This window comes from Centroberyx gerrardi, chromosome 1 (assembly GCF_048128805.1).
Source record: "Centroberyx gerrardi isolate f3 chromosome 1, fCenGer3.hap1.cur.20231027, whole genome shotgun sequence".
In the NCBI taxonomy this organism is placed as follows: Eukaryota; Metazoa; Chordata; class Actinopteri; order Beryciformes; family Berycidae; genus Centroberyx; species Centroberyx gerrardi.
Window position 1 is genome coordinate 26463217 of NC_135997.1, and position 27261 is coordinate 26490477.

The 27261-nt window shown below is 43.3% G+C and overlaps 1 protein-coding gene across 1 annotated transcript in view; it reads left to right on the forward strand.

The window, feature by feature from the left end:
* The window catches only part of tox3 (TOX high mobility group box family member 3), a 42696-nt gene extending 16624 nt beyond the window's left edge, over window positions 1-26072 (forward strand). Inside the window, exons 2-7 of the mRNA XM_071903617.2 lie at window positions 7655-7720; window positions 15679-15930; window positions 23021-23284; window positions 24357-24587; window positions 24897-24977; window positions 25215-26072. Of these exons, the coding sequence (XP_071759718.1) occupies window positions 7655-7720; window positions 15679-15930; window positions 23021-23284; window positions 24357-24587; window positions 24897-24977; window positions 25215-26072 (1752 nt within the window). The remainder of the gene's footprint in view (window positions 1-7654; window positions 7721-15678; window positions 15931-23020; window positions 23285-24356; window positions 24588-24896; window positions 24978-25214) is intronic.
* The last annotated feature ends 1189 nt before the right edge of the window (window positions 26073-27261 follow it).

A 27261-nucleotide genomic window follows, 5' to 3' on the forward strand; every position in this document is an offset into this window, starting at 1 on the left:
TGTGCTGCTAGAGCAATAAGAGAGGACTCCACTCCCAGCAGCTTTCAATAGAGCTTTATGTGGATCCAAGTCCCAGAGCTCATAGCCATCCGACAAACCAAGAGTAGTAGCAAAACCATCACCATTACCGCCACCAAAAACAAACCCATTTCCAGTGGCAGAAAGCTGTTCTTCTCCTGTATGACATTTAACCGTGTAGTTTTAGATATTAGCTTCCTTAAAGCCACAGCAGCCTTCTGCTCTGTAGTGCAAGAATGGCAAGTGGAGTAAAGTAAGCCTGGTTAAAATCCACACCTCTGATACCATCTTGAATTGGAGTTACTTCAAAGCTGGTGAGAGTAAACAGCCTTGAGACATGGCTTAGTGGCAAATGCAAGACAACACCACCAAGCCGACCCTTTCTCGTGTTGCTTCCTCAAGAGCCGTGTGTCTATGCAACAGCAGCCATTGTGAGAAAGCTACACCATGTTTCTGAGGCTCTCTCCATTGCCTAAGCTCCTTTGTGGCTGTGGGCCAATGGCTTTGCACCCCGCTAGATCAAAGATGGAACCCCATTTAGCTTGCGCTTTCTTTTAGGATTTGCTCTCGAGAGTACGGCGCAGACGCACAGCTAGGAGAAGTGTGAAATGTTGGATGGTGACCTGCGTAGTATTGAGACCAGTCTTGGGCCAAGGGTGTGGGTCCATTATGACAAATGCTTAGACCATCTTTGTCTTGGCAGCATTTGCAAGCCTTAGGCCTCAGGGAATTCAATAAACAGTAGCTATGGTGAACCTATGATGGTGTAAAAAAGTTGGCTGTGGAACTATGGCTATGTTACAAAATCATAATATTAATGTGTTGCTTTATTAGGGTTAAGGTTAGGGTCATGAAATATTGCATTTTACAGTTTACTGGATTTACACTCAAAAGCTATATTTACACTTACAACCAGATTATTAAACTAAAACAAAGCTAAGTTGTTAGTGTTATTTTGTGGCCTTTGTATAATGGCAGGTATTGTGTCTTTCAGTCACTGGCAACAGCTAAACCAAATTTAAGCAGCGGCATACTTGATCCTGCTGTTGTGGTCAGACATGGGTCAAAGACTATTTCAGATAATTCTTAGCATGTGTTTTTACCCGCTTGTAGTAGCAGATGGGCGGGGATCTTGGACAATACAGTGTGTATCTGAATCTTCAGACTATTTGAAAGTCAATTTAGTTTCCTTTTCTGCAACTGACAACTTTTCTGACTCTATCTGAATTGTCCTGACACAGTAAACTCCACTCATCTCCTGCACCTAGTAGGTTCAAATGAATGCTAAGAATTTGCAAAAACAGTTTCACCCTTGTCTGCTTGTGTCTCCACGTTATCAACCTTTTATTTTGCATCTGCGCTGAATGTAAATGTGGCTTCATGGAATATGCTAAACGCACTGACTCTCAGAAACTATAGCTTTCCTTTTACTGTCTTTCAACACTGCCATAATGACGGGGAAGCCTGAAACAACATGATGCATATTTGCTGAGCTGTGAAAACACTCAACTCTTTCCTTTATTTTCATAGTTAAGCTTGTCATTTTGGTTGGATATGCAAACTTACTTTCATGTCCCATAAAACACAAATGTAACGTTCCTGTGCCATGTAGAGTAAAGTGGAGAACTGAGGCCCTGCCTTTGGGTTTACTCTAGAGGGAACCAGCTATAATTCCCTGCTCTCACATTTCAGAGACCTTAGCGATTACATTTTCCATAAGTTACAGGGAGCATACACCAAAATTCAATTCCCACTATATCAGAGAGCCAAGACACCTGGAACGTCATACTCATGCTTAATGCACTCTGATCAAACACCAAATAGCGGTGGTGTCCCAGGAAACAGGTGGTCTTTTATTGCCATTTTGATATCTCTGCTAGAGTTTGAACTGCCTCTCCAGGTCCAGATTTCCTAAAGCAAACAGAGCTGTGATGACACTAAGCCTGGCTACAGTGGCCAGACTTGTGTAAAAGAGAAGATAATCAGGACACAGCCTGAACAAAACTGTCATCAGCTTGATTCAGATCCCAGATAAGGCCTAGATTTTTCTCTCAGGCCTGTTCCTCCACTCCGATTCGAAGCTACTCACACTGAGAGGCAGCGAACTTCCCCTCAGCACTACCTTATGTAGTCGTGGACCAGCAGTCCTAATGGCGGAAGACGGTGCTGGGCTGGGGGAGTAATGATTTTAGCTTTAAACTGAATTACCAATCGATTCGGTCTGCAGATCAGAACACAGCTTGCAAGCCGACTGTGTGGACATGCTGTGCTGTGGAGTCGCTTTACAAATTGACTGCTGCACACATAGGGGGAAATATATCTATATATGTCAGCTTGGCACTGCATGCATGGGGGCCTGCTGGGCGTGAATAGGCCTTGTGATCACCAGAGAGGCAGCTGCAGTGTGTTTACGCTGAATTGGGTTGTAAATGAGCATGTATTTGGTGAGGAGGACCTCAGGAATCAGAAGATAACTTTCCCAGAGGCTTTGTTTACCCAAGCTACAACCGGGCCCGACCGGGACGGCAGGAGAGGAAAGGGTGCTGCTTTCTCGTGTCTCCTCCCCCTGCACTAAATGAAAGTCTCTAACCTGGCGTCATGCCAAGCCTAAAAGGAAATTGCATAAAATAATACAAAGCAAATTACCCTGGGTTTCTCTGGATTGGAGGTTGAGTTTTAACTGTGGTGTTTTTGCTGTCTTTTATAGCGACCACTGGAGAACATATTAGCACAAGTGTCATGTTCCAGAGAACAGAGGCTAGGCTGTGATTACTGAGCTCAAGCTGAACTGTAAAATCGCTTGTCAGCAGTTGATGTGTTTCTGGAAAAGCCTGTGCTCTTGATTGAATTAGTTTGGGGGTTTTCTGTGGGGAGGACGAATGTGTCCAATTTGCTTACCTGCTGACAGACAGCATTGATATTGTGACTTTGTGATGTTACTGTGGAACCAAGGAACAGCCTGCTGAAGCTGTTTTTATCGATGGAATAAATTGATGTTGCCTTTGTAATATTTTACACGTGCAATCTCAGAAATTTCCTCTGCACTGTTACCTCGGGGTATTCTGCTAGATTTATTCATGAGATTTATCTTCTGAATCAAATTGGTTCAAGTGTAGCTAGCAAAATGCAGATGTACAGAATGCACACTCAGATACCTCTTCTTTTTTTACTAGGTGTTTCTTATGGAAAAATGCTTTATCATCCTGCATCTTTTTCAGTCATTCCTGATCATTTGATGGCCGCTGACCGAGCCGTATTTGATTTTCAGATGAGGAGGTATAGGCTAACAAGTAGTACTGTATATTTTTCCATTTGTATGTGCATAGACATGGCAGCTGTGCTATCAGAGGCTCTTCAGTCATGTATTCTGTGGATTTGGGTTGTCCAGTTCATGTTTACTGATAGGATCTGTGTGGTTACTCCATCATATTGGGGGTGAGATGGGGTCATGTTGGTGCAATATTGTGTTCGCCCTGAGGTTGAAATAATTTTGTTTGCTATAATAGCTGTAAAACACCTTATTTCCCACTGGACATTCTTTCATACAAATATTCCTGGACTGGGATTTAAGGGGTTGAAAAATCTACCATGAAAATTACACTGGTTTCTGTCAGAAGGAATAAAATTAGCACCCAGAATACATAGATATACTGTACTATATTGTACTGTCCATGTTGCATGCTAATGTTTATATTTAAATCCTGATTAATTGACTGTTGCCAAGAACTGCTTGGTCTAATAAAACTACTGAACTACTCACAAATAAAGCATAAAAATGTAACATTTTGAATTAAGATGTCTGCCCCATATCCACCTTCCCAGCTCTCACTAAGACTTGACGACTGTACTGGAAGTATTATAAAGACTAAGAGAGAGGAAAACGAGTGGAAAAAAATCATAACACTGTGCATTTACACAAAAAAATAGAGGAATTCATATTCATCTGTTCAACTTATTCAGTGTGAGGTTGCTTGGTTTTCTGTCTGCCTGTGATCATTCAGACAGTGGAGTCTTTTCACGTTAGGATCAGGATCCATGTAAGCTCTTAATTCTCTTCTGTTAAACAGTTATTGAAGAAATGTGCTGGTGGTGCAGAAGGAGGAATAAAAACACTGGATGCCCAGTGTTTGCTCTGCCGTGTAGCCATGTCTGGCTCTCAGTGCTACTCATATTACAGAGCACCTTTAGCCATGAATTCACTCTGTTAATAAAAGCCTCCTATCCCACAGCTATTTTAAAGCGCCCTTTTCTACTGCTTGTTCCCTTCTGCCAGAGCCCTCTAGCAGAAAAGGCAAAGGAGGGGGAGAAGTAGATGACTGGTTTTTGGAAACATGTAGAACTTAGATCTGCTGAGCTCTTGAATGTGTAGTCACAGCGCTGCCTGGGCTGTTGCTACTGTGCTGCAATAGACATTTTCATTCAGTCCCTCGGTTAGGTACAGAATTAAAACAGCTAAATTTGCCAGGTAAACTGAATGCACGGGAATTTGTTTTGGCGACATTGATGCACAGGCATAATGACAACTCACAGAGGTTCGGCTTACATACTGACACACATGGCACAAGGACAACAGGACCTCACCCAAAGTGTAAAGTGACAGTACAAGACATACTGCAGACAGCAGACTATACATGTCACACTGCAAATATACATTCAGCATTCAGAACCCCTTCTGGATACTGTCTCAGGGACATGTGTCTTGCCACGATCAACTGATTCCATTTTCCATCTTTCCATTCATGTCAAGTGTCCGTCCCCAAAATGCTTTTCCAGTGTTTTTTGGCCCCTTACAAGGATTTGCTGCAGCGCTTGTCCAGCTCGTCACATCATTTTAATTACAGAGCGTTCATTGTCTGTGCTGACCCATTTTAGTGCGGGCCCTCACCGTCAGCCGCGCGGTCCCTCCAATCACACTTAATTTCATCTGGCGTTTGACTCAATCGGCACAGCCGTGAACATGAGCATTTGAACGCCTTCCCCCCGAAATGAATTGGGAATAACAATAACAAGATCCACTCCCTGCTCTGGTTGTCCGCCGAGGCCCCTGGCCCAGCCTGTACCGTGACATGGTGCAGCTTTTAATGGTGAAGATTGATACCGGTGGCTGGGGACGTTTCTTGGGATGTTAGTCACAGTTCTCTGAGGAGAGTTGGAACTGCTCTTAAAGGGCCCAGGAAACACAATGAAACATGGCTCACAGAGACGGAGCCCAGAGAGTTTCACACCACCAATTAGCACTTGGACTTTACTTGATTGTGTTTCCTCTAATGAAGCTAATGTGATTCAGATCAATGTCTGTGGTTACAGTATATTTAATTCCATTGCACCTTTTGGCGTTGTGTTTGTTTTAATGACACGTCGCTCCCTGATTCGTACATACTTAACGTGGCTCATCATGTTTTGGGAAGACTAACCAGAGAGGTGTAATGGGCAGGCAATTGAGTTAAAAATTTGTGAATACTGATGACACTAAGGAGCCTAAGACGGACCCACTCCACTCTGCCAATCTCCTTCGTCAGCTTGTTTCTGCAACAGGCTGAATCCATATTAAAAGCAGCATAAAGTGTTCAGATCCGAATATATTCCCCTGGGCCTTCCCAGAATTCTCAGGGAGCTCTTTACAACGAAGCGCTATTGTATGCTCGCCCCTTAAAGTCTTATTCACATCCAGAGAGACACAGGGATGGAGGAAACAGAGACAGCACTGCACGAAGCCCTATCTCTGCCCACAATCAGCACAATGTTCCTAGTGTTTGAATAGAGAGGGATATCTCTGAGACTTCAATTTGTTATCTAAAAGAAGAAGGGGGACAGGGTAACACTTCCCAGATAAGCCCAGCATAAGGTTAATTACCAGCCGAGTGGCTGACGTAACCCAGCCATGTCAGGTCTCAAAGTTACACGCAGCTGGGAAGTGAGGGAGTGCTACTTATTGACAGATGTTTCACAATTGAGGTGTGTGTGTGTATGCATGAGTGTGTGTGTGCGTTCGTGTGTGCGCATGTCTGTGCATGCACTTGTGCAATCTTGTAGACCCCAGAGCTCAACTCAGATATAGTTTAGTGGGGCAGCTCCAGGTAAGATTGCACTGGAGGACTAGAGAGCCCAAACCACCTGCTTCAGCAACTGCTAGCAGAGCTTGTGGCTCCCTTCTCATTGGTGCGTAACGCTGTTAACATTGCTGCTGATTCTCCACTCTCTCTCCAGGGCATAGACTAATTAATGGATACCATTCGCAGTTGATTAGCAGCAGTTCTTTCGGTAATTACATTCGCATACTAACCACTCAGAAGAAAAGGAGAAGAGGAAAAAAAAACAAAGGACTGGAAAATATATTAATGCACTTCTCAGTTCTCTCTGATCTTAATTTGTTTCCACTATTGTTTGGCCTCTGCTAAGATAAGAAACCATTTTTTTTTCTCCTCTCCATCTACTGGAGTTGTTCGTCATTCATAATGTTTAAAGAGAGTGACTTTGTAATAAACACACAAAAGAGATTACTCCGGTGCTTTGTTGAAAATAAGGGAGAATGTTCTCAGTGGAACTTCATGAAGACGCAACTCGCTGTGATTCTTTCTCCTTCAAGCCGTGTAGGCAGGGTTTGCACTCCTCACTCACAGAGAGGTGCATTGTGCTCCAGGGCCCAGCTGCTAGCCCATAATTCTTCATTCTATGTCCCATTGTTCCTACCTGTCAGCACGCTTGTGTCTCAGAAGAAAGGAAGTGGCTGCCATTTTGCCAGCAGGCTATGTGTGGGTTGGGGGGTGGGGGGGTGGGGGGGTTGGTGTGAAAACACTATGTTATTTCTTACCAAAGTGCAGGTTTTTAATAGCTCGCCTACAGTTTAAACCCCCTAGCTGTAATTGCAGTGTGGCGCCCTCTGTCGCAACACAATTTCCCCACCACTGGCTTTGTTTACGTAGAGATTATTCCGATTTTTTGCACTCTGATATTTGTCTGTCCCTTTAATAAAAGGACAGCTGAAGATTCATTTTATATGTGTTTGAGGCTGTAAAAGGTTTGTTTACATTTGTAACCGCTTGAGTCAAATACAGTTTTATTTGAAGTTGCAGTGGGATGAGAAAGATCCAAAACATTATTTTATCTTCGAGTTAAATTCTTCGTGAGCATAGGTAAATAAACATAAAATGAAGTTGGTCAAATAAATTGTTGATTGTATCTTTAACCCACCTCTCATGAACCAAGACACATCTATACCACCCGTATTCAAAAAATGCTCTCCACTTCCCTTTTTCCCCTCAGCAACACTCGTCCCCCATAGGTTATTTGAAGTTAATAACCTGCCACTGCATCTTGATACTTGGCTTTGTGATGCAAACGTATCCTTAATTGCCATCCCATAAGAGCTGAATAGCCAGGCCAGATTCTCATTACCTTGGTTTGAATTGGCTTGGGCCTCTCACAGGCCTCTCTTCATGTCACAATAATAGCAAAGTGGCAGAATTCACCCGCGCAAGGAGAGTGAGGGGTTAACTCAATGTGTAAACATTCAAAGCCAAGTGTGACATGCCATTTGAATGATGGGCGTCTGTTTTTTTGAGGGGAGAGCCTGTTGTACACCGGATGTTATCTTGACACCATAAGGTTGATCGTGTTTTCTTGTCTTCATTTGCAGTTCCAGAACAACAACAACTACATGAATATGGCGGAGGCCAACGGTGCCCTACTTGCTGCTGGTGATGTGAGTATACATCCTTTTCCATATTCCAATTCCCATTTGATCATGGGAAAGGCAACTGTTAAAGACGTACTACCCAATACAGATGCAGCCAATTAAAGTGATAAAGTACAGTGGAGCAGATGTTGCTGAATGTGCCAGACAAGTTTCGTACTTGTTTCTTAGAAAGGCAATAAAGCCTGATGCATTATCAGTCAGTAGACTGCATGCAAATGCATTGCATCATACCTTGGGCATTTTAAATGACTACAAGAAGTTGCTTAACAAGCTTAACAAGCTGCTACTGCGTAAGGCTTTTTCACAGATGTATATAAATGATATTGCTTTTTCCTAATATAATAATCTATATATTATATCTATATATTAATCTGTGCTGCTGATACAGGAGCAACTATTTAAGGCAATGTAGATGGGCAAATTTGCCAACAGTGACAACTAATAGTGTAAACATTACCCATATGTCTTAAAGCCCTCCACGTTATCCACGATGATTTATTCCAATTTGCAAGTCTTTCTGCCACAGGCAATATTGCTCATCTTCATTGCCTCAAAATGTTGCCTGCTTGTCATTACCCTAAGACTCTGAAGCATACAGAGAGATCAGCTATGCTCACCCTAAAGCCTTGTCATAGTAACAATGGGTATTCTGAGAGCCGTGTGATGTGACTGTCTTGACAGCACTCGGTAAGCTTAAGTGACGTCCCGGAAAGTTGAGGATGTAAACACCTGTTTTCTCCCTCTTTTCAAAGACATAATCAAGGAGCCCAAGGAGATTCCGCAGTTCTGTCACTCACACAGCCACTCTCTTTGCTGGCACTTATGAAACCTGAAATGTCACCAACCGTCTTAGGCTGTAGAGCTGCCTGAATAATTCTACGTGTTACTGTAAATCACATTAAAAGAAAGAAGGGAATAGTTCTGTTTCTTTGGAGGTATAGAACTGCCTCTCTGAGCTATAGTAGGCCTAACAGTGTGCTAAATATATCCGTTTTACTCCCCCTCCGCCCTCTCCACTGCCCTGTCATTAGAGACAAGTGCACCAAAAATACCCATCATCCTCTGTGGTTCAAACGGGCCAATCTCATCCAGTTTAGCAGGGGAGATTGATCCGGCTTCAAAACCCACAGCAAAGCATCATTACACAGCTCCCAAAGAGTAAGATAGATGCCATTGTTAGCGCCTCACATTTTTCACTATTCAGGGAAAAGAGTTATTGTTTCCATTCTCATTAGTTCGGCAGTGGGGATGCTGCCGTGGCATTTAAGCACAGGCGGTTACAGCAGGAGTGTTTGGAGTGTGTGACCTCATGTTCATAAAGTGACCGCTCCACAAAGCCGGAGAGTACTACGGGAGAAGTTTAATTTTCCCCCACATTTGCTCTGAGTGGGTGCATCCTCTGTGTCCGTGGGCCGCGGAGGCCCACTGCAGCGGGGGCCACGCCGGCACAAGCTGTTTGGAGAGCGTTCAGCCCCCAGCTGTGAGGGCCCAGTGTGGCAGCCAGGGTGGGGGGATGGGCCGGGGGGACCACTTGATAAAACAGCTCAGCTCATTTGCATTTTATCAAAAGGAACAACTGTTTCCAGTGTTAGGGCACAGATGGCATTGTGCTTAGAGAGAGAGAGAGAGAGAGAGAGAGAGAAACACACAAAGTCTTAAGTGCACAGCATAGATTTTTTTTCTTTGCAAATGATGGAGTGTACAAAGTATTGTTTCTTGCAACCTGAGCTGAAGAAAGATTAAAGTGACTTTCCACTTTGAGTTCCGAAGTTTCACACCAAAATGAGTTTTCTCTCCACTGTAACGCTATATTAATCTACTTAATGTGTCAGCCTTGGGCTCGGTACAGTGGAGGGGAAACCTCCTGTACGAGCGCCAGCCAAAACGGATCTGGGCTCTGTGATGAACGGCTAACTTTGACAGTAGGCTAAATTTATGCAGCCGCATTCGCCTACAGATTGTTTTCAACTCAAACCAGAGGGTAATTGTTTAAAAAAAGATGCAGCCCTCCTATAGTACTGCGCAACAATCCAGTCCTGCACACAGGCATGTTATAAAGAACCACTTCACGTCTCCCTGTCCCCTGCCTTCCTCCTTAACTTGCACCTGATCCTGTCTTGTAAGGGAAAAAACACTTTCTGTCTGGCTCACATCACTTTACCTAGCTTTTCTCTATTAAATATTCTAAGGACAGAAACATTTGTTATATCTGTTGTTGTCTGGGCTTTGACCCTTGCACTCAAAGTAATTGGTTGCTCATAATGGTGATATAGACATTTAACCTTTATACGCATTTAACCTCATTCTTTTGCTGTACAGGCAAATGCTTCCATTTTAAATACGAAATCATCTCCATCCAGCCACTATTGGTTTACACAACCCATGTCATCCAAATTTCCGATGCATTGTGCAAGAGCAAAATGCTTCTACATCAGAGCAGCAGACCTGTATTTGCTGTTTAGATGGCTGGCCGTATCATTTACCTTATGCACTTAGAGGATGAGATAAGATGACCTTGGTGTGCTTGGTAAAGCATACATCCTAGCAGGGAAAGCTTGACTGCTTCCCTCAGGGAAAGGGATACTGTACACTGAGATTGAGTTCCTCTCAGAAGTATCACTTTACCTTCTCAATCAAATTAGAGAGGTGTAATGAACTATAAATATGTAGAAATGGACTACAAATGATCCAAATTTGAAATAATGTTGATTGGGGGTGCCATGGTTGATGTTGTCATTTGAGTAGCTGTGCACTCTGCCTGTCTAGATATTGGAAACTGGAGCCTCAATCCTGGCTCTATTGATTCTGAGGCCTATTATATGCAGTAATTGCATGGTGCTGCCTTTAACAAGTCTTGGTTATTGCATCTGTGAATTGGATTACAAAGTTTATTGAAAGACTGGAGATATTGCCTGAAAAGCTTTTTCTTGCTCTTGTCTCCTTATATTGGAGGAGCACCATGGTGGTACAGCGATATGAAACTGGAACCATGGGATCATTCGCTCATATACATCATGAATGTCTCTTCTTCATCTGCTAGTCGCTTTCTTGTATGTTTCCATTGGTATAATGGTTCCATTGGTATAATGGTTTAATATTTCGAGTTAAAACAATACATATTAAATTATATGTATCGTTCACTGTCTGTCATATGTCTTTGCGCAGTCCCTTTGCACTATATGTGAAGTCCTGTTGTCCTTCTATATCAGTATATCAATATTTTGTTACTGTGTAAGTTGTCAGTATGTCACTGCACCAATACCACCAAGACACATTCCCGTACATTCACTGTACTTTCCATAGTATTGTACAGAATCAAATGATTCTGATTCTCTTAAACCAGATGGCCTTTTTGTCAGGTCCAAACTGCAGTCCATGGGTGTTATGGGTGGGGTTTACTGCACAAGGCAACAAACTAGTGTAGTGTACTAACCACAAGTCATTATAGTATCATTATAGTATCTTTTTTTCTGTGATTGACAACATACCTGACACTATCTGAATTGTCCTGAAGTGGATAAACACCACCCGTGTGGTTCTCCAAGTAAATTATAACAACTGCTAAGAATAATTTGTAAATCTAGCTTGACCCAGGTCTACCTCCTCCATTAGGCACTGAGGCTTGGCGATTCCCCATACATCTGCTCAGGATGCTCATGCTGGATATATCAAGCCTCTCTGTTACAAGCCCTGCTCTGCCCTCATGCCGCTGGACCCTGTGGCTGCCAATGGAAAGACATGCACACTCTCACACAATATCTACACACACATATGCTCTCTCTCCCTGTCTCTCTCTCTCCCTTGCCCCCCCTCTACATGTACATGCCCGCACATCCCGAGCCAGCATCTGGCTTGGCACTTGGCTCTGCTGAGCCTTTCAGAACAATTTAAATGGATAATCAGGCTGCTGATGCGAAGAAAGTGGATTGTGCATCTCTTAATCTCAGATCAGAGCCCCCTAAGCTGCTCCCGGTGCAGAATTAGACTGGCTTTATGTGAAGTGACACCAGACAGTGTGCAACACTGTAACACTCTGTGGGTTCCAGTAGACTCTCTGAGTCTGGCACCTCTCCCCGAGGGAGAGGGCCTTCCTTCACTGACAGCTGACACCTTCCATAGCCCCAGATGAGAAACAAACTCCATGTCTCCATTATCAGCTCCGCTTGTGCAGATGTTAATTTGGATCATCATTAACAAAGGGAGGTGACGCACACAAACACGGTCTTTGATACTGATCTTGGGCCTCCTCCCCTCCCCCTCTCAGTCATTTTCTCCTTGTATCCTCCACCTCCATTCTCTTTAGCAGAAACTAAACGCTAGCATTCCTCCCCTCCAAGTACATGTCTGTGTTTATCTTAAAGGTCACGGTCATGTTTGTGCTGATTTCCTTTTAAAAATGGAGCTCACCTCAGCTCACCTTCCACCTTGAAGGTTGTCTCAAATCTCTTGGTTGGCTCTGTAATTCAGGCCACAATGCACCAGCCTATAGGATCCTGTGGCCTATATACTTCTGCCCTGATTTAACTTACACAATGTAATACCGCAAGAAACCTACTTACATCAGCAAATAGTATCCATATGAGAGCAAGGGCAATAAAAGTGGAAGTGATAGATTTCCCTCCCCAAAACCATCCTTTTTGAGGGTTTTTGTGGGTAAATCTGGCTAAACGAATACAGCTTTTGCTCCCCATATTTCTTCTCTACATCAGGGTTGTAGTCAAGATGATCCTACTTGACAACAGGGCAAGACCAAGACAGGGACGAGTCTTTTCTGAGACAGAGATTGGAATAGTGCACCAATGTTTTAAAATTGCTATATTATATACTAAAAATATGAAGATATACTTGGTCTGAGATGAGACTTAGACCACAAGTTTTAGGTCTCAAGGCTGGTCTGGAAATTGATCATACATTGCTGTAGCTACAGGGGGAAGTGAAAAAGGCGAACGAAGCCTGTGATGATGGAGAATCTGTGATCCCTTCCATGTGTTACTGGAACCCCTCGCCAATGACTCATGACACTTTTGTTTTATTTATTTTATGAACACTTTGTATTTTGATTCACATGCTGCTGAACAGGCATAAATGTGAACTAAGTTCCCGAGGTTTCCTAGTGGACTGGAGCATAATATGACAGTAGAGGACTCATAGTAAATGGTTTCTACTGAAGCTGCGTGTGATTTATTCTTCTCTCTATGAGCCAGAGGCCAGCGCTGTGATGAATATGACCTTAGCTCCTTCAGAAAGGAGAACTGATTCAATAGCTGTGAAACAAGCATTGAAAAGTGAAACAGTGGTCGGGAACAGGAAGAGAGAAAGAAAGGGGGAATGAGAACTCTATTAGCTGCCTCTGCCACTGGAATTCATCAGTGCTTGTCAAGACAGCTGCCCTGAGTAGGCAATGAATTAGTTTCAAGTGTCTGTGTGCTAAAGCAAGCAAGGGGAACATTAATACTCCCTAATCAAGGGCTGTGTTGGCATATTCCCTCCGCTGTCTCCCTTCTGTTATTCCATCCCCTTCTGGAGACAGAGAGACAGAGTGGAGCAAGACGGAAAAGACAAGGCTGGTTAGCTCTGACGGTGAGTGTAGTTAGCTCTGTTGGTAGAACATGTGACTCTTAATATCAGGTTTGTAGGTTCGAGTCCCATGTTTGGAGTACAGGTTGTGGTCTTGTGGAGCTCAAAGGGGTTATTAATCATACTATCCCCACTGGCAGGGTAAGGGGTTTGGGACCCACTGGGGCCACCCATACTAAAATCGTGTGCGCCCATGGTACGGTAAGATCTACATGTCACTAAAAGGCTGTTATGTTATCGTGTTAAAGAGTGAGGGGACAAAGAGCGGGAGAGGTACAAGCTGGTTGATTTGTCGAGGAACCATGCATTAAAACCCTCCTTCCACAGCCTCATCAGTCCATTCAGATTCATCAGCTCCTTTGAAAAGGATTTGTCTCAAAAAGCAATGCGTGATTATCTCCAAGACTCAAAATCCCACTCCAAATGAAATGCAGGTGTGTGAAAAGGTGAATCAGGGTGGGGAGGACCCAACTGCAGTTGGTAGAAATGCATTGTTACTCCCATTTTACCCTGCAAACCGATAATTTGCATGCCAGGCCTATTTGAAAAATGTAAAATGGTTGATGAGGTCACTGGAGGCAGAGCTTCAGCAGTGCTGTAACAGTGACCCAAGGCCAAGAAAGATGCGTTTGAAATCAACTTAAAGCACTTAAAGGATAACACTGGTGCAATTTTAGTTTTTTCCTATTGTCATTATTGTCCATGAAAACTCTAAACCGTCCGATGTATTTGCCACAGTCAGAAGCTACTACTGTCTGTTCTGCTGCAGGTTTGCAATAGATCTCCCAGAAGTCATAGGGTCCCATTTTTTTTCAAAAATCCATTAAAAACAGCTAGCAGAGACATACTGCTGCACTGACTAATGTAATCCATCATGTTGAACACGTGTATTGTATTTCTTCCTAACATGACTTTATAGGGCCACAGTGATTGCAGTTGCAATCGCATCAAAAATAGTTCCATTCTGCCAGAATTAAATGTGAAGAGATCATTGCACATATTTGGCTCCCACTGTGCCTTAAGTTTCATTTTGCCTCTTCACTGCCATCAGAAGTACGTACAGTGTGCAGTAATGGAAAAAATGAAAATTGTCTCCATTAAACTCGACAATTAGCTGTGTGATAAAGTCATGTTAGGAAAAAGTGCAATACAAGTGTTGTTCAACATGATGTATTACGTCAGTCAGTGTAGCAGTATGCCTCTGCAAGCTGTTTTTAATGCATTTTGGAAAAAAATAGGACCTTATGACTTCTGGGAGGTCGGGCAAACCTGCAGCAGAACAGATAGTAGCAGCTTCTGACTGAGGCAAATACATTGGAGGGTTTAGACTTTTCATGGACAATAATGGCGATAGGAAAAAAACTAAAATCACACCGGTGTTATCCTTTAAGTTATGTGTCCACCAGTAACCTCTCTTCACAGAGCGGGCTTCTTTTTCTTTTTATTTCCAACACAAAGGACACGCTGTTCCACATTCCCAACAGTGCTGGGAGCTTAACATGTTTTTAGCACTCAGGGTGCCAAGCGCTAGAAGTTAAAATATTTCCACTTTTAGCAAAAGAGCCCCATGCTTCGAACAGGGTTTTCAGTAGTCGCTTAACAGCAACAACCAAGCCCAGCACTTCCCCAAGCATCTGTTTAGCACTGCTAGCTTAAAAAAAGAGGTTCCGGGTGAACGCAGGACCTTAGATACCATGCTGTTCGGCCCTGCGTTCAGCTACATTTATGTGGAGCTGCAGTGTGGTCATTGTGGGTATATGAATATACTGGCCTTTTGGAGAGTAGCTTAATGCAATGTGAAGATGAAGACAAGACCCAAGTAGGTGAACAGTCCCATCTCCAAGAAGGCAAATAAGCAAATTAAGTGTGACCAAAAGCTTTAATTCGAAAGGCAGAAGGATTAGGCTGTTTGATGAGCAGATTTAAGGGTGCAGGCAAGGGGAACAAAAAGAAACACTTCTGGCCAAGCGTAATAATCTTTGAAAATGTTCTTTTAACCCATCTCCCTGTGACGTGTATTTTCTCTGCACTTCAACCCAACATCTTCCATCCCCAAGATTAAGGGCTTTTATCATGTATCCTCTCTCTCCCGTGATTGCCGCTTGATATTTTTGCGTTTGACGTCTTCCTTCTGCACTTGCCTTTTTCCTTCTTTGCTCAAAGTGGACTTTAATAGGTTTAGGAAATGTTACATCTCAGTGCACTTATAGACAAGTGTATTACCACTCCACTAAAACACCCCCTCTCTTAAACAAAGTTGTTTGATTTAATCCCTGAAGGCTTCCTGCCTGCATTTTAGATAAGGCCTACCTCGGCGAATGCTCCTTGTCTTCGGTTGTTTTGTGTTACTGGTTTTCACGATTTTTCCCCACTCTGCTTCTTCGTAGACTTTCCACACGCCCAGTTTGGGAGACGAGGAGTTCGAGATTCCTCCCATTACGCCTCCACCTGAGACGGAGTCTGGCCTGGGCTTATCGGAAGTGGACTCACCCTTCCCGGGAATCCCGGAGCCGCCGGCCCACCACCGGGGTCACTTAACCCCCCAGTTCCCCCCGCAGAGCCTGGAGCTGCCCTCCATCACCATCTCACGCAACATGATGGACCAGGAAGGGGTGTCCGTCAACAACGGCCTGCCTGTGGTGCGTAGAACTATGCGTACATGGCACCACCAAATCAAGAAACCAGTCGCTGGAAGTAGGCTTGGGTGATATCCCAAATTTTATGTCACGATACTGTCCCGCCAAAATATCGGTGATGGGTATATTATGGCGGTGGGTATTTTATTTGTTCCAAATTACATCAAATTTCTAAAATAAATTTGATCTTACTATTCAAGCATTGGAGGGAACAATGGCCATTTGGTGCAATTTGCTCATTCCTGCTATTTCCAGGAAAATGGGCTGATTGTGGAAAAGGGAACCCACTTGAAGTAAAAAAGATTTATTTTTTTTACTATCCTACCACCTACCACTAGTAGACTATAGGTTTATAAGTTTAAAAGCTTGCACAATTGTGATCCAAGCAACACGTTATTTATTTCCATTCATTTTCTACGACCAGAGACACGTGATGTTCTGATCGTAGTCGACTCTTCCCGCACTAGCATTACTCTGTGTCCTGCTCATAGCTGCAACACCAGTGGTGCTACAGCTAGTTGTCATAGCTAGCTCAAACCCTCCAGTAGGACAGAGATGTGGTGTGAACACAGTAAGAGATAGGGCTGATGCTAAATGAACGCTACTGGAGACCCCTGTGAGGACAGTGCAGTGTGAAGTAGTACCACAAGAGCTGAATCTCTTAAATGAGCCCTTTTACTGAGCCATAGTGTCACCTTCACAGTTTTTGTATGCCTCCTGTTGTCAATGCATCTGGCACAGCATCTGGCCTTGTTTACAACACAGGCGGTATATGATCACATTGAGTAAATGTCATGATATTATGTTACTTACTGTGCGGATTTTAAAAAGCACACAGACCGTGAATGATCCTCTCTGTAAGGTGAGCAGATGTGAATAGATCACAGGTGTTAGAGTACAAAGCGCATTCAGCCCCAGAAGGACAGTGAAAACGGGACCCAAAAGTGCCACTGTTTCACGGGCTCATATATAATTCATGCTGCTTCCAGAAGCCTTTCTACTGTAAATGCTGATGCACGCTTCTGTCCAATGTCACATGAGGTCTTCACAAGCCTTTATCTGATGCTCAGAGCCTGAATGTTCTGAATAGGCCACGCCGCTTTGTTTGGAGTTCAGGTTCAGCTTTTTGCATGCATGGAAAAGCACCGTGTTAGAGAATTAACCTCACAGAAAGCCTTTCTTAGTAAGGACTTGATGAATAGATCCTTGGCTTCATGCTGCTTTCCACTGATATGGATGGTCAAACATGGAACAGTAGACGGAGTAATCACTCTCTTTATGGTGATAATGTTATGTGCTATAGATTTTAAGATTGTTGTCTGGGGGTGGAAAGGCATTTTCAAATGCCACAATCATAGAAGCATTGAGGAGGAAAAATGGAAATGTCACTGGCTGACTAGTTGTCTTACAGACCTATTACAAAAACGGAAGATTCATTTAGGAGAAAAGAAATGAAAGGACAAAGGCATGAGCAGAGAGATGATGATATTGATGCTGAATTTGCTTTGTGAACCACAGAACACATTACATCGAGGAGAGGTGCCATGATCATTTTAACTGTGTGAATAAATGAAATGTGTTTTAGACCCCCCACTTCCTCCCCAACACATTTGGCGAATCACACTGATATTACAGATATTTATTTACATTCCATATGGGAAGGGGCTATAAAATTTTACAGCTCTTTTTCCTGCTTCCATGCTCCTGGCATGTAAAATAATTGCAGCTTTTAAAATATCTCTGCCGCATACAGTAAGTGAGCCCCAGAAGGCATTTGCCTAAAGAATTTTCATTTCATGGTCAGTTAAGCTTTCTACATCTGGAAGAAACGGAACCTTGACACAATTACATTCCTGACTGTTCTCACGACTTGCTGGAGGATTAGATTTGATTCTCAAACATTATTCCTCTTTAACACCATTTGCATGGCTCATGTCTCTGATTGTGTGGAGACTCTATTAAAAACTGAGGAGAGAATGTGGGTTTCTGCTCCTTGCCTTGTGGCATTGTCGCTGGCACACTGCTCACTCCTTATCAGTCATCGCACATTGTACCGCAGGAAGGCTTACGGTGGCCCTTCATTTTTTCTGCAAATGGGATTGATCCCCAAAAGTCTAGAGACAGTGCCTATAGAAATTCCATTCATCTATGTTTTTATCTGAACAGGGAACACAACTTTTAGATGAGATAAGTAACAGTGCCGCTCTTGATGTATTCTATATTCAGGAACAATGCTTTATGATGGCCCTAAGAAGGATGTTTTGTCATTTTGTCAGCGTACTGATAATGGAATGACAACCTTATATACATGATTATATTCTCTGTTATTTGTTATGGCTGCAGGGGCAAACAAATAAACCGTGCAATATTGCAATTACATTTTTCATCAAGCCACCATGCTCACATTTCCCAAACACTTGTCTTGGTTTTCTTCTTCTACAGTAGCTTGCTGGTGGTGAATATTTAGTGTCTGTGAAAGCCTGTCTCTTATCAGAACTTAATGAGAAACCCAACCAGTGAGTATACCTGGGCTATTTTCAAAACCTCCTTCCATGTCATTGCATTGCCAAGTGTTCTGCTAATTCCTCTCCCCTAATGTTCAGCGTATGTCTTGCAAATTGGCCACAGATGCCGGGGTTCTACAAAGAGAAATACATTTTCTCAGCTGCAGAAATGCCTGGCAAGCCCTGAATCTGAAGTCATTATTTATTTAATCTGCTCTCCTAACAAGCTTCTGACTCTCATTTTTGTCTCCTAGCATGTGTCCTCCTGATTTGTGATTGAGTCTCAATAGTGCCAAATAGTACTGGAGTTAGAGCTGCCAGTATTGCTTTATTCACAATTTCTTCTCGATTCTCTCCCCACTGCACAGCAAGGGTCTATGGGTACTATTTCAAAAAACACCTGGTGCCTTCACCATTTTTTAGTTTTTTCTTGACAGATGTAAGCATGTACCGAAATGGGCTCTGTGTCCGCCATGATTGGATTTGAAATCTACAGTAGTCTGCTAGTTGTAGTAGATGTTGAAATCAATATTTAGGAGATATCGGCCCTGCTGTCTTATTAAGTTTACCACTATGTGGTGATGTATTATATATTTTTTATTACCAACTTGCTGTTTCTGATACAGTCAGCCGTACAGCAGCATACGAATTACAAAGATAATATGGAGCGCATGCATCATTCAACAGCTACATGCAATATGAAACTGAGGCTGAATAAGCCATTTGTAGTTTGTTGTTCGCATGATTCGATACGCCTTGACATTGTGTAGAATTGCCAGTGAATATAATACCCTCGGTTTTGACTGGTCAAAAACCACTATATCCTGAATCAAATGGAAAATGTGACCACTGTTGCAGAAAGCATGTTTTTTACACTTCTCTCTTATCTCTCCTTCCAAGCCAAGTAGCACTGACATCAGTTGTACATCAATTTCAGAGAGTGGATTTTTTTTTTTTTTGCTCCGTTCCTTTTTTCTTTTCACTTTTTTCTCTTTCGACAGACAGCTATTGTGACATATTGGGTCAGTCAGAAATGAAAGATATTCATGCAGGCATGCAATACTTGTAATGAAGTCTCGGCTTGACCTTCTGCATGATTGATTCTGTAATTTACTTTTCTCAGGCAGCGCTCAAAATGAAATGATGTCATGTTGAACAAGTTTTAAATACCCATAGTGCATCACGAGAAATGGTTAAAGGGGTATGGGTCAGTGGGTGTACTGGACCGAGGGGAGGGAGCCTACTGGCCTCACGGTCTGGGCAAGGGGTGGAGGAGAAAGGGGGGTAAGAGAGATTTGTTTTTAAGTGGGGGTTAGAGGTTGGCAAGATAGATAGACTGAGTTTGCACAGCAGAGAGAGAGAGGGAGAGAGAGAGAGAGAGGGAGAGAGAGAGGTGTGTTTGACTGAGACAGGGGAGAGGAAAGAAAAACAATTTATCTTCATGCTATTATAGCCTTTACCGGCATTCAAAATTCCATTTTTCTCATTTGGCTTAAGCACAGACTTCAGCAGGTTGCTGAAAATGGAGGAAAAAAAAATAAAATGATGTACCCGTTTAGAAGCCGAGTAAAGGAATATGTGCAGAGCACTGATAAACTATCTTTAATAGGACTGACCTTTCATGCTGGCGAAAGTTACTGGGGGATTCATCCTTATAATTACCATATAGATGATTTTACCCCTCTCCTGCCATGGAACATTTCCAAGAGCTCTGGCGTTGATTGAATGGAAATTGAACTTGTTAACATTCTTTTCAGCCTGTTACAGCTTACATGGTGCCACTGTTCATAAATTCTCCACCTCCCCAAATTCTGATTTCCAATATCTTCAAGAACAGACCCGAGCCTGCTTTCATTGACATCACTGGTGAGATTGTTATCCCTGCACTTGTGAATGAGTAATATTGCATTTTGAGTCCGGCTGCTGTGTTTATTGGCCTGTGTATTGTGGAAAGGGTTTCATCCATTGTCGATAGTGTTTTTTTGCATCTCCTAGTTTTTAGAATGCTTTATGCGGCAGAGTGTTTGCTATGTTAAATGTGGATGAGGCCAACAATAATCTACCGAAGAAGTTATTTGTTGTTTTTTATTTTTTTGCCAACATATTCCTGGTAGTATGATGCTGCTGCTTTTGCATTCAAAGGCACACAATGGGGAAAGTTGCAATCTGAATTTCCATCAAAAAGCTTTATTGATTAGATTTCAGCTTACTAGTGTTTGACACGTGCGCATGCGTCCATGTTGACATACACACACACACACCCACACATACACACACACGCATACACGTACACACAGACGACACACACACAGGCACAAACCTGACAAAGGAGGGCACATCTGGCCACTGTGCACTCGAGATAAGGACTTATTTGCAGATTTACGATGACTATCAAAATATCTAGTTAGATGTCTGCTGTGACTGCCGACAATACTGCAATCAAAATGCAAATGAGATGGCAGAGGGACATAAATAAACATCCTTGTTCTAGATTCATATTCACAATCAAGGCCACTGTTACTTAAGATGATTCCTTTCACTAGTGTGTTATTAGCTGTTATCTTTTCATGTAGGATCACATCCATTCAAATCGGGCATGTGCTTAAGCTGTTATTTTACTGACGTAACTGTCATGGCTCTTTTGTATCAGAAAATGAAAAGGAAAATTGCTGCCACTTCAGTTATTGCTATAATATGTGGCAAAAGAATGCATTTAGCAAGCTGTTGAGTGTGATATGATTAAGTGTTGGATATTTATCTGTGGTCATCAGTGCATGTCTTTAAAATGCACAGCACCTAAAGGCCATTTTGAAGAAATCACCATTTTCCAAACAAATGGCAGAATGGGCCATTGCTCTAAGTCAAAATTGCATCATTGGGATTGGGCAGAAGTGTTATTATACAGATGGCCACGACTAATGAGCTCAGTGTGTGCGTCTTTGATGTTCTCAGCGAGCAGAGAGCAAACTGAGAGCCATCGTGTGCTCAGTAATGAAGATGACAATAACACTTGGAACATTTTGGGCCGCAGATATGTAAATCACAGTCATTCGGTCACAGACTTGTTTATTGCAGCTTTTATTCGCGAGAGAATTGAAAGGTTCCATATTTTGAAAATCATAACAATATGTCTTCAAATTCTTCCCCCACCTTTGTCTCACCTTTGCAGAATCCTCCTCGCACATGTAAATATGAAATGCGTTCTCACTTCATAGATTGCATTTATGATAAGCAGTAGACATGGCATATGAGAAAGAAATGGATTGTAGATCCAATATGTTTCTGTCTGAAATGGTGTTACAATATTGTTTTTGAAGACGGGCGCTCATAAGGTTCTTTCAATAAAGCCAGGTGCGTGGGTTTATGATGTGTTGATGTTGGGAGAGATTGAGTTTGTGCTGCTGAATACCAGATGGATGTACCTAGGGAGAACAAATCACCTTTTCTGTTGTGTTCACTTCCCCTTCTCTGTTCCATGTCAGCTCTACTGGCTCTCTGATCAGTCTCCCCTCTGGGGAGCTGGCAGTCCTTGTAATTTCATCCTCACCGCAATCAATGCAAACACTTCACCTGCGCCTTCTCTAAGACTCTTTCAAGAACCAAATGTTTTACCAGGAAAAACGTACATTGTGAAGCCATTTTGAAGATGTTATTATATTATACCCAGGATGGGAGAAGGGAGGGGACCTGTCCAAGACACTTAAACTTTATCCCCTCAGCCAGTTGATTTATGGAGTTGATTGTATAGAAGTATATTTTCCACTCTTTGGCAGTCAAAGTATGATCTATGAAAGCTGCCAACAGATAGAATTTTATCTCATTCCAAACTGCACTGGAGGTATCATTCACAGAAGCAAGGGAAAGTTATAACCTTAAAAAGTCACATTTCACTGAAATGTATAGGGCTTCTTATGCTGCTGGGCACCTCAGTCCAAACTGACTTGTGGATAGTGGTACATGCATACAAATCTTGACTTGACCAGTCTTTTTATTGCGGCATTTGAAGTTATGTACAAAACTGCGAGGAGCTGAGTTCACTGTTAGTCACTCCACTGATACCCTCCAGGGACTGGGCAGTCAAAAGCTGTGTCACAGATTTCCATACAATAGAGTTTTGAAATGAATCAATTGAGCTGTGTAGCCATCTATTACTGGCTTATAAAGTAGGCTCCTCGGGTGTCAAGATAATTTATCATGGCCGGTAATAGAGACGTTTAAGACCCGGGACATAGTGACATGTGATCTGCCATATAACAATCCGCAGAATCCAATGACCTGATTTCCTCTCTGGTTTAAGGATTCAGCTTCCTAGGCTTCACACATTGGGAAGCAGGGTGGCATAGTGAGTAGGGAGACCATCTTTCAATCGGAGGAGCCGGGTTCAAGCTTGTGTGTCAAAGAGTAACCGCTCTGCTAAAATGTCCTTGAGCAAGACACTCAATCCTTACAACTAGCTTCAAAGATGTTTTTCTGTAGGTGAACCTGTGCAGAGCGAGCAAAAAGAGAATTCCCCTATAGAGATCAGCACATTGTCACTATATTTACCTTATTATGTTTTTCCTCCCTCTTTTGCACCAATGTTTATCCAGAATGTTGGACCAGGTCATCTACGCCAGTACCCGCCCAACCCAGCCATGGTGATGAGGTCCATCATCAGCATGAACAACCCCAATGGGATGATGTCACGGAATCAGCTGACCACCATCAACCAATCCCAACTCAACGCGCAGTTGGGCCTAAACATGACAGGTCCCAACATCACCCATACTTCCCCATCACCGCCTGCCAGCAAGTCTGCCACACCATCTCCCTCCAGCTCCATCAATGAGGACGACCAAGACGATGGCAACAGGGTGAGAAAAGAGTTAGACATTAATTGGAGATAATGCAATACATGTCATTTGGTCACTTTTATCAGAAGCACTTTATAGTGCCATGAGTGCATGGGCTCTACAGTATAGCTCTACAGTCACAGGCACACAGTGCAGCCGCACAGTGTGTCGACTGATTTTTGGTAAATTGGTGGGATTAGAAGGAATACCTTATCAGTAGTTGTGGTTAAGGCTGACGTCATCGTGACCAATCAGATCACCTCTTTTCCTTCCCTTTAAAACCAGTGCACTGATGTCCTTGCAGGAGGTGCAGAATCGCCACAAGTGAATATACGGCACCTTAAATAAGCCGCTGAGGACAGATGATGTTAAACTAGCTTGGTAGGAGATAATACATTTGGATAACATGTGTTGCGCTGGTCCTAGGAGAACTGCTGCCCAATATAGGAAATGGTTCAACGATATTAGGCGAAGAGCCAAACAGAAGTTGGCGGTGAACCGCAGGGACAGTTTGGCTACAGGAGGGGGGGGGGGGTACATCCACCAGCCAGTCCCTGATATCAATAGAGAATGCGGCCGCCTCCACAATCTCCACTACATGCAACCATTCACACCACAGCCACATATAGTTAGAATGAAAAATGTTTAAATAGGTTTGAATAGGATCTGTTCATGCGTGCATCATTTGGTAAAGCCACAAAAATAGCAAAGAACATGACTGCACCATGCGCCGTTGACCTGGTCACAAGCGCAAATCCTGGTAATCCTTGACACAATAATTGCACTGCACTGCTTGATCGTTACTGACAAACCTACTCCCATTTTGAAGCAGTCAAGTTCAAGGCAAGTCACCGAAATACCAAACAGGTGCAGGCGAGGAAAAAAAATGTGCGCCTTCACGAAAATAGAGTTCCATATGTCACGGTCAATGTTGACCAACTGAATGGTGAACGCGCACATTAACAAGAAAATGTATATACTGATCAACTGCATGGTGCATGTGTACATTCACCTGCTTAGCTGAGCAGAAAACGCTATGATAGGCTTTGTTGTCATGTGTTTTGTGTCTGAATGAGATCATGTTTGATTGCAGGTCATTGGAGAAAAGCGACCAGCCCCCATAGATCCCACAAAGAAGCCCAAGACCCCCAAGAAGAAGAAGAAGAAGGATCCCAACGAGCCTCAGAAGCCTGTTTCAGCTTACGCCCTGTTCTTCAGAGACACCCAGGCCGCTATCAAGGGTCAGAATCCCAATGCCACCTTTGGAGAGGTGTCCAAGATTGTGGCTTCCATGTGGGATGGTCTGGGAGAGGAGCAGAAACAGGTACTGGAAGACTTGATCATTCAGACTGATCACATATGTCATCTGAAGTATTATACAGGAATATTGCTAAATTAGATTGTGCATTTTGTATCGTTCAGTAAACATTAAGACATGTTTTACTGCAGCTGTAAAGACAAATAACTATTGTTGATGATTAATATACTCAGGAAACAATTATATGTATGTGTGTTTGTGTGTGTGTGTGTATGTGTGTGTCTGTATTTTGCCTCAGGTAATAGGAATTATCTTTATTTAGAAAGAGCCTTTGTGTGTCACTTGCCATTCACACATAGCTTTTTGTCACCACAGGTTTACAAAAGCAAAACAGAAGCTGCCAAAAAGGAATACTTAAAAGCCCTTGCTGCATATCGCGCTAGCCTGGTTTCCAAGGTGAGAAACTGTTTCTCCTTTTCACCTGACAACTGTGTGAATTTGACAGAAATGAATTAAACTATTCAGAATTCCTTGTATTGTATTATCCACTTCTTGTGAAGTTGTAAAAGGTTTTTTTGTAATGACAACTTCAATGACAAAACAACTTCAAATTTGAACTCTACAAAGTTATTGCTTTATTGGAAATGGCATTCAGTGGGTTGTAGACTACCTGTTGCTGTTTTGTTCACCCAGGCTGCAGCAGAGTCGGCCGAGGCCCAGACCATCCGCTCAGTGCAACAGACCCTGGCGTCCACCAGCCTGTCCCCAGGCCTGGTGCTGCCGTCGCCCCTCAACCAGCACCCCTCCATGCCCTCCGCTGCCCAGGCCCTCCAACAAGCCCTGCCACGGGCCATCGCCCCGAAACCTCTGCAAATGAGACTGGGGGGCAATCAGATCGTGACCTCGGTTACAGTGGCCCACCAGAACATGTCCTCCGGCATGCCGCCGCAGCTGCTCGGCCAGATGGGTGCCGGAGGGGCCATGGTGGCGGGAGCCCAGTCCACGGCGGTGTCTCAGATGAGTCCGCCCATGCAACCGGTGCAGCAGCACGCGATTCAACAGCTCCAGCAACAGCAGCAGCAACAGCAGCAGATGCAACAGCACCTTCAGCACCACCAGATGCAGCAGCAGCAGATGCATCACCAGCAGATCCAGCAGCAGATGCAGCATCAGCATTTCCAACACCACCTCCAGCAACAGCTGCAGCAGCACCACATGCAGCAGCAGCAGCAACAGCAGCAACAGCAACAGCAGCAGCAACAGCAGCAAATGCAGCTCCAGCACATGCAGATGCATCAGCTGCATCAGCAGCAAATTCAGCATCTCCAGCAGCAACAGCAGCAGCAACAACAACAACAGCAGCAGCAGCAGCAGCAGCAGCAACAGCAGCACCAGTCCCAGTGTTCCCCACCCCAGCACTCCCCTGGTACACCCCATTCAGTGGGGGGCTCCGCATCCCTCGGCAGCCCCCAGCCTGCCCCACAGCAGCAACCCCACCCCTCCCAAATCCAGGCCCACGCCCAGGTCCTGTCCCAGGTCAGCATCTACTGAGCCAAATGGAAATCCTATCTCAAAGAACAGGAATAGAATAAAAGCATCATTCCACGTTGCTTTTCTAAGTTGCACTTAAGAAGTGTGTAAGATTTAGAATGTTATACAAAGAACTTGTCCATTGTTATAGACGGATATGCACACGTGTGTACAGGAGGCAAACATGTTAGCTGGATTTTTGTCTATGAAATAGGCTGAGCTTTGAGAGAAGTCTGTGTGGGCGAGTGCCCAGTGATTGTTTATTTGTTTGTTTGTTGGGTCTTTCAATTGTCGATTTAAAACTGACTCTGGGCACACAATATGTTGAAAGACGTGTGTCTTTCACTGTTTTATTTAACAATAAAGCTTTATTTATGAGGTCAGAGTTGTCAGTTCAGCCCAGCGAATGGACATTTTGAATGCATTTCAACAAAAGGATTTTTATCAGCTCTCGCCTCTTGCAGAGAGCGCCCGAGCTGAATGACTCACAGGTACCATGCTGGAAACCAGTAACCCACACATCAATCTTTGTTCCCACACTGGCCAGTATATTGTGAGACTTTCTTTACTTCAACATTTCTCTTTCACCCATCATTCCTGCGGATGTAACTGTGCAACAATGGCCTGGGGGAAATCGTTGATCAAATCATCACACGTTTAAGGCCAAGTGATATTTGAACGCATTCAAACCATGTCATAAAGGCAGACAATGTCTTGAGGAATAAAGGGGAACTGAAAAAAAAGGTCTTGGGATGTAGATCTCTGGATGAAGGACTGAACAGACTGAGACATAAACTGCCATAAATCATTTATGTCATCACGTCATCCAACTGTAGCTGTAATCTGCTGTACATGTTTTGTAGAGTGGGAAGAGATCAGACCTCCTTTATCCAGTAATATACCCTCGAGATCATTTGCTGAAAAGCGTGTAACTGGCACCCCAAAAAATCCTCCTTTTATGTATTTGTTTTTACTTCAGATGTTTAACGATTAAATTATGTTTTTATTTTGTGTAACAAAGGGGATATTTTATGGTAAATACAAATTTCTGGATCAAGGCAGATGGTTTCGTGATTGATGTATTTTTACACTGCTCCTTGATACCGTAATTGTTTCAAAAAAATGAAAAGGAAAACTAGTAGAGCCAGTTTGTTGCACTGTCAAAGCCAATTGAAAAGGCATTGGAGGTATTTTTGCCAGCTGTACAGAA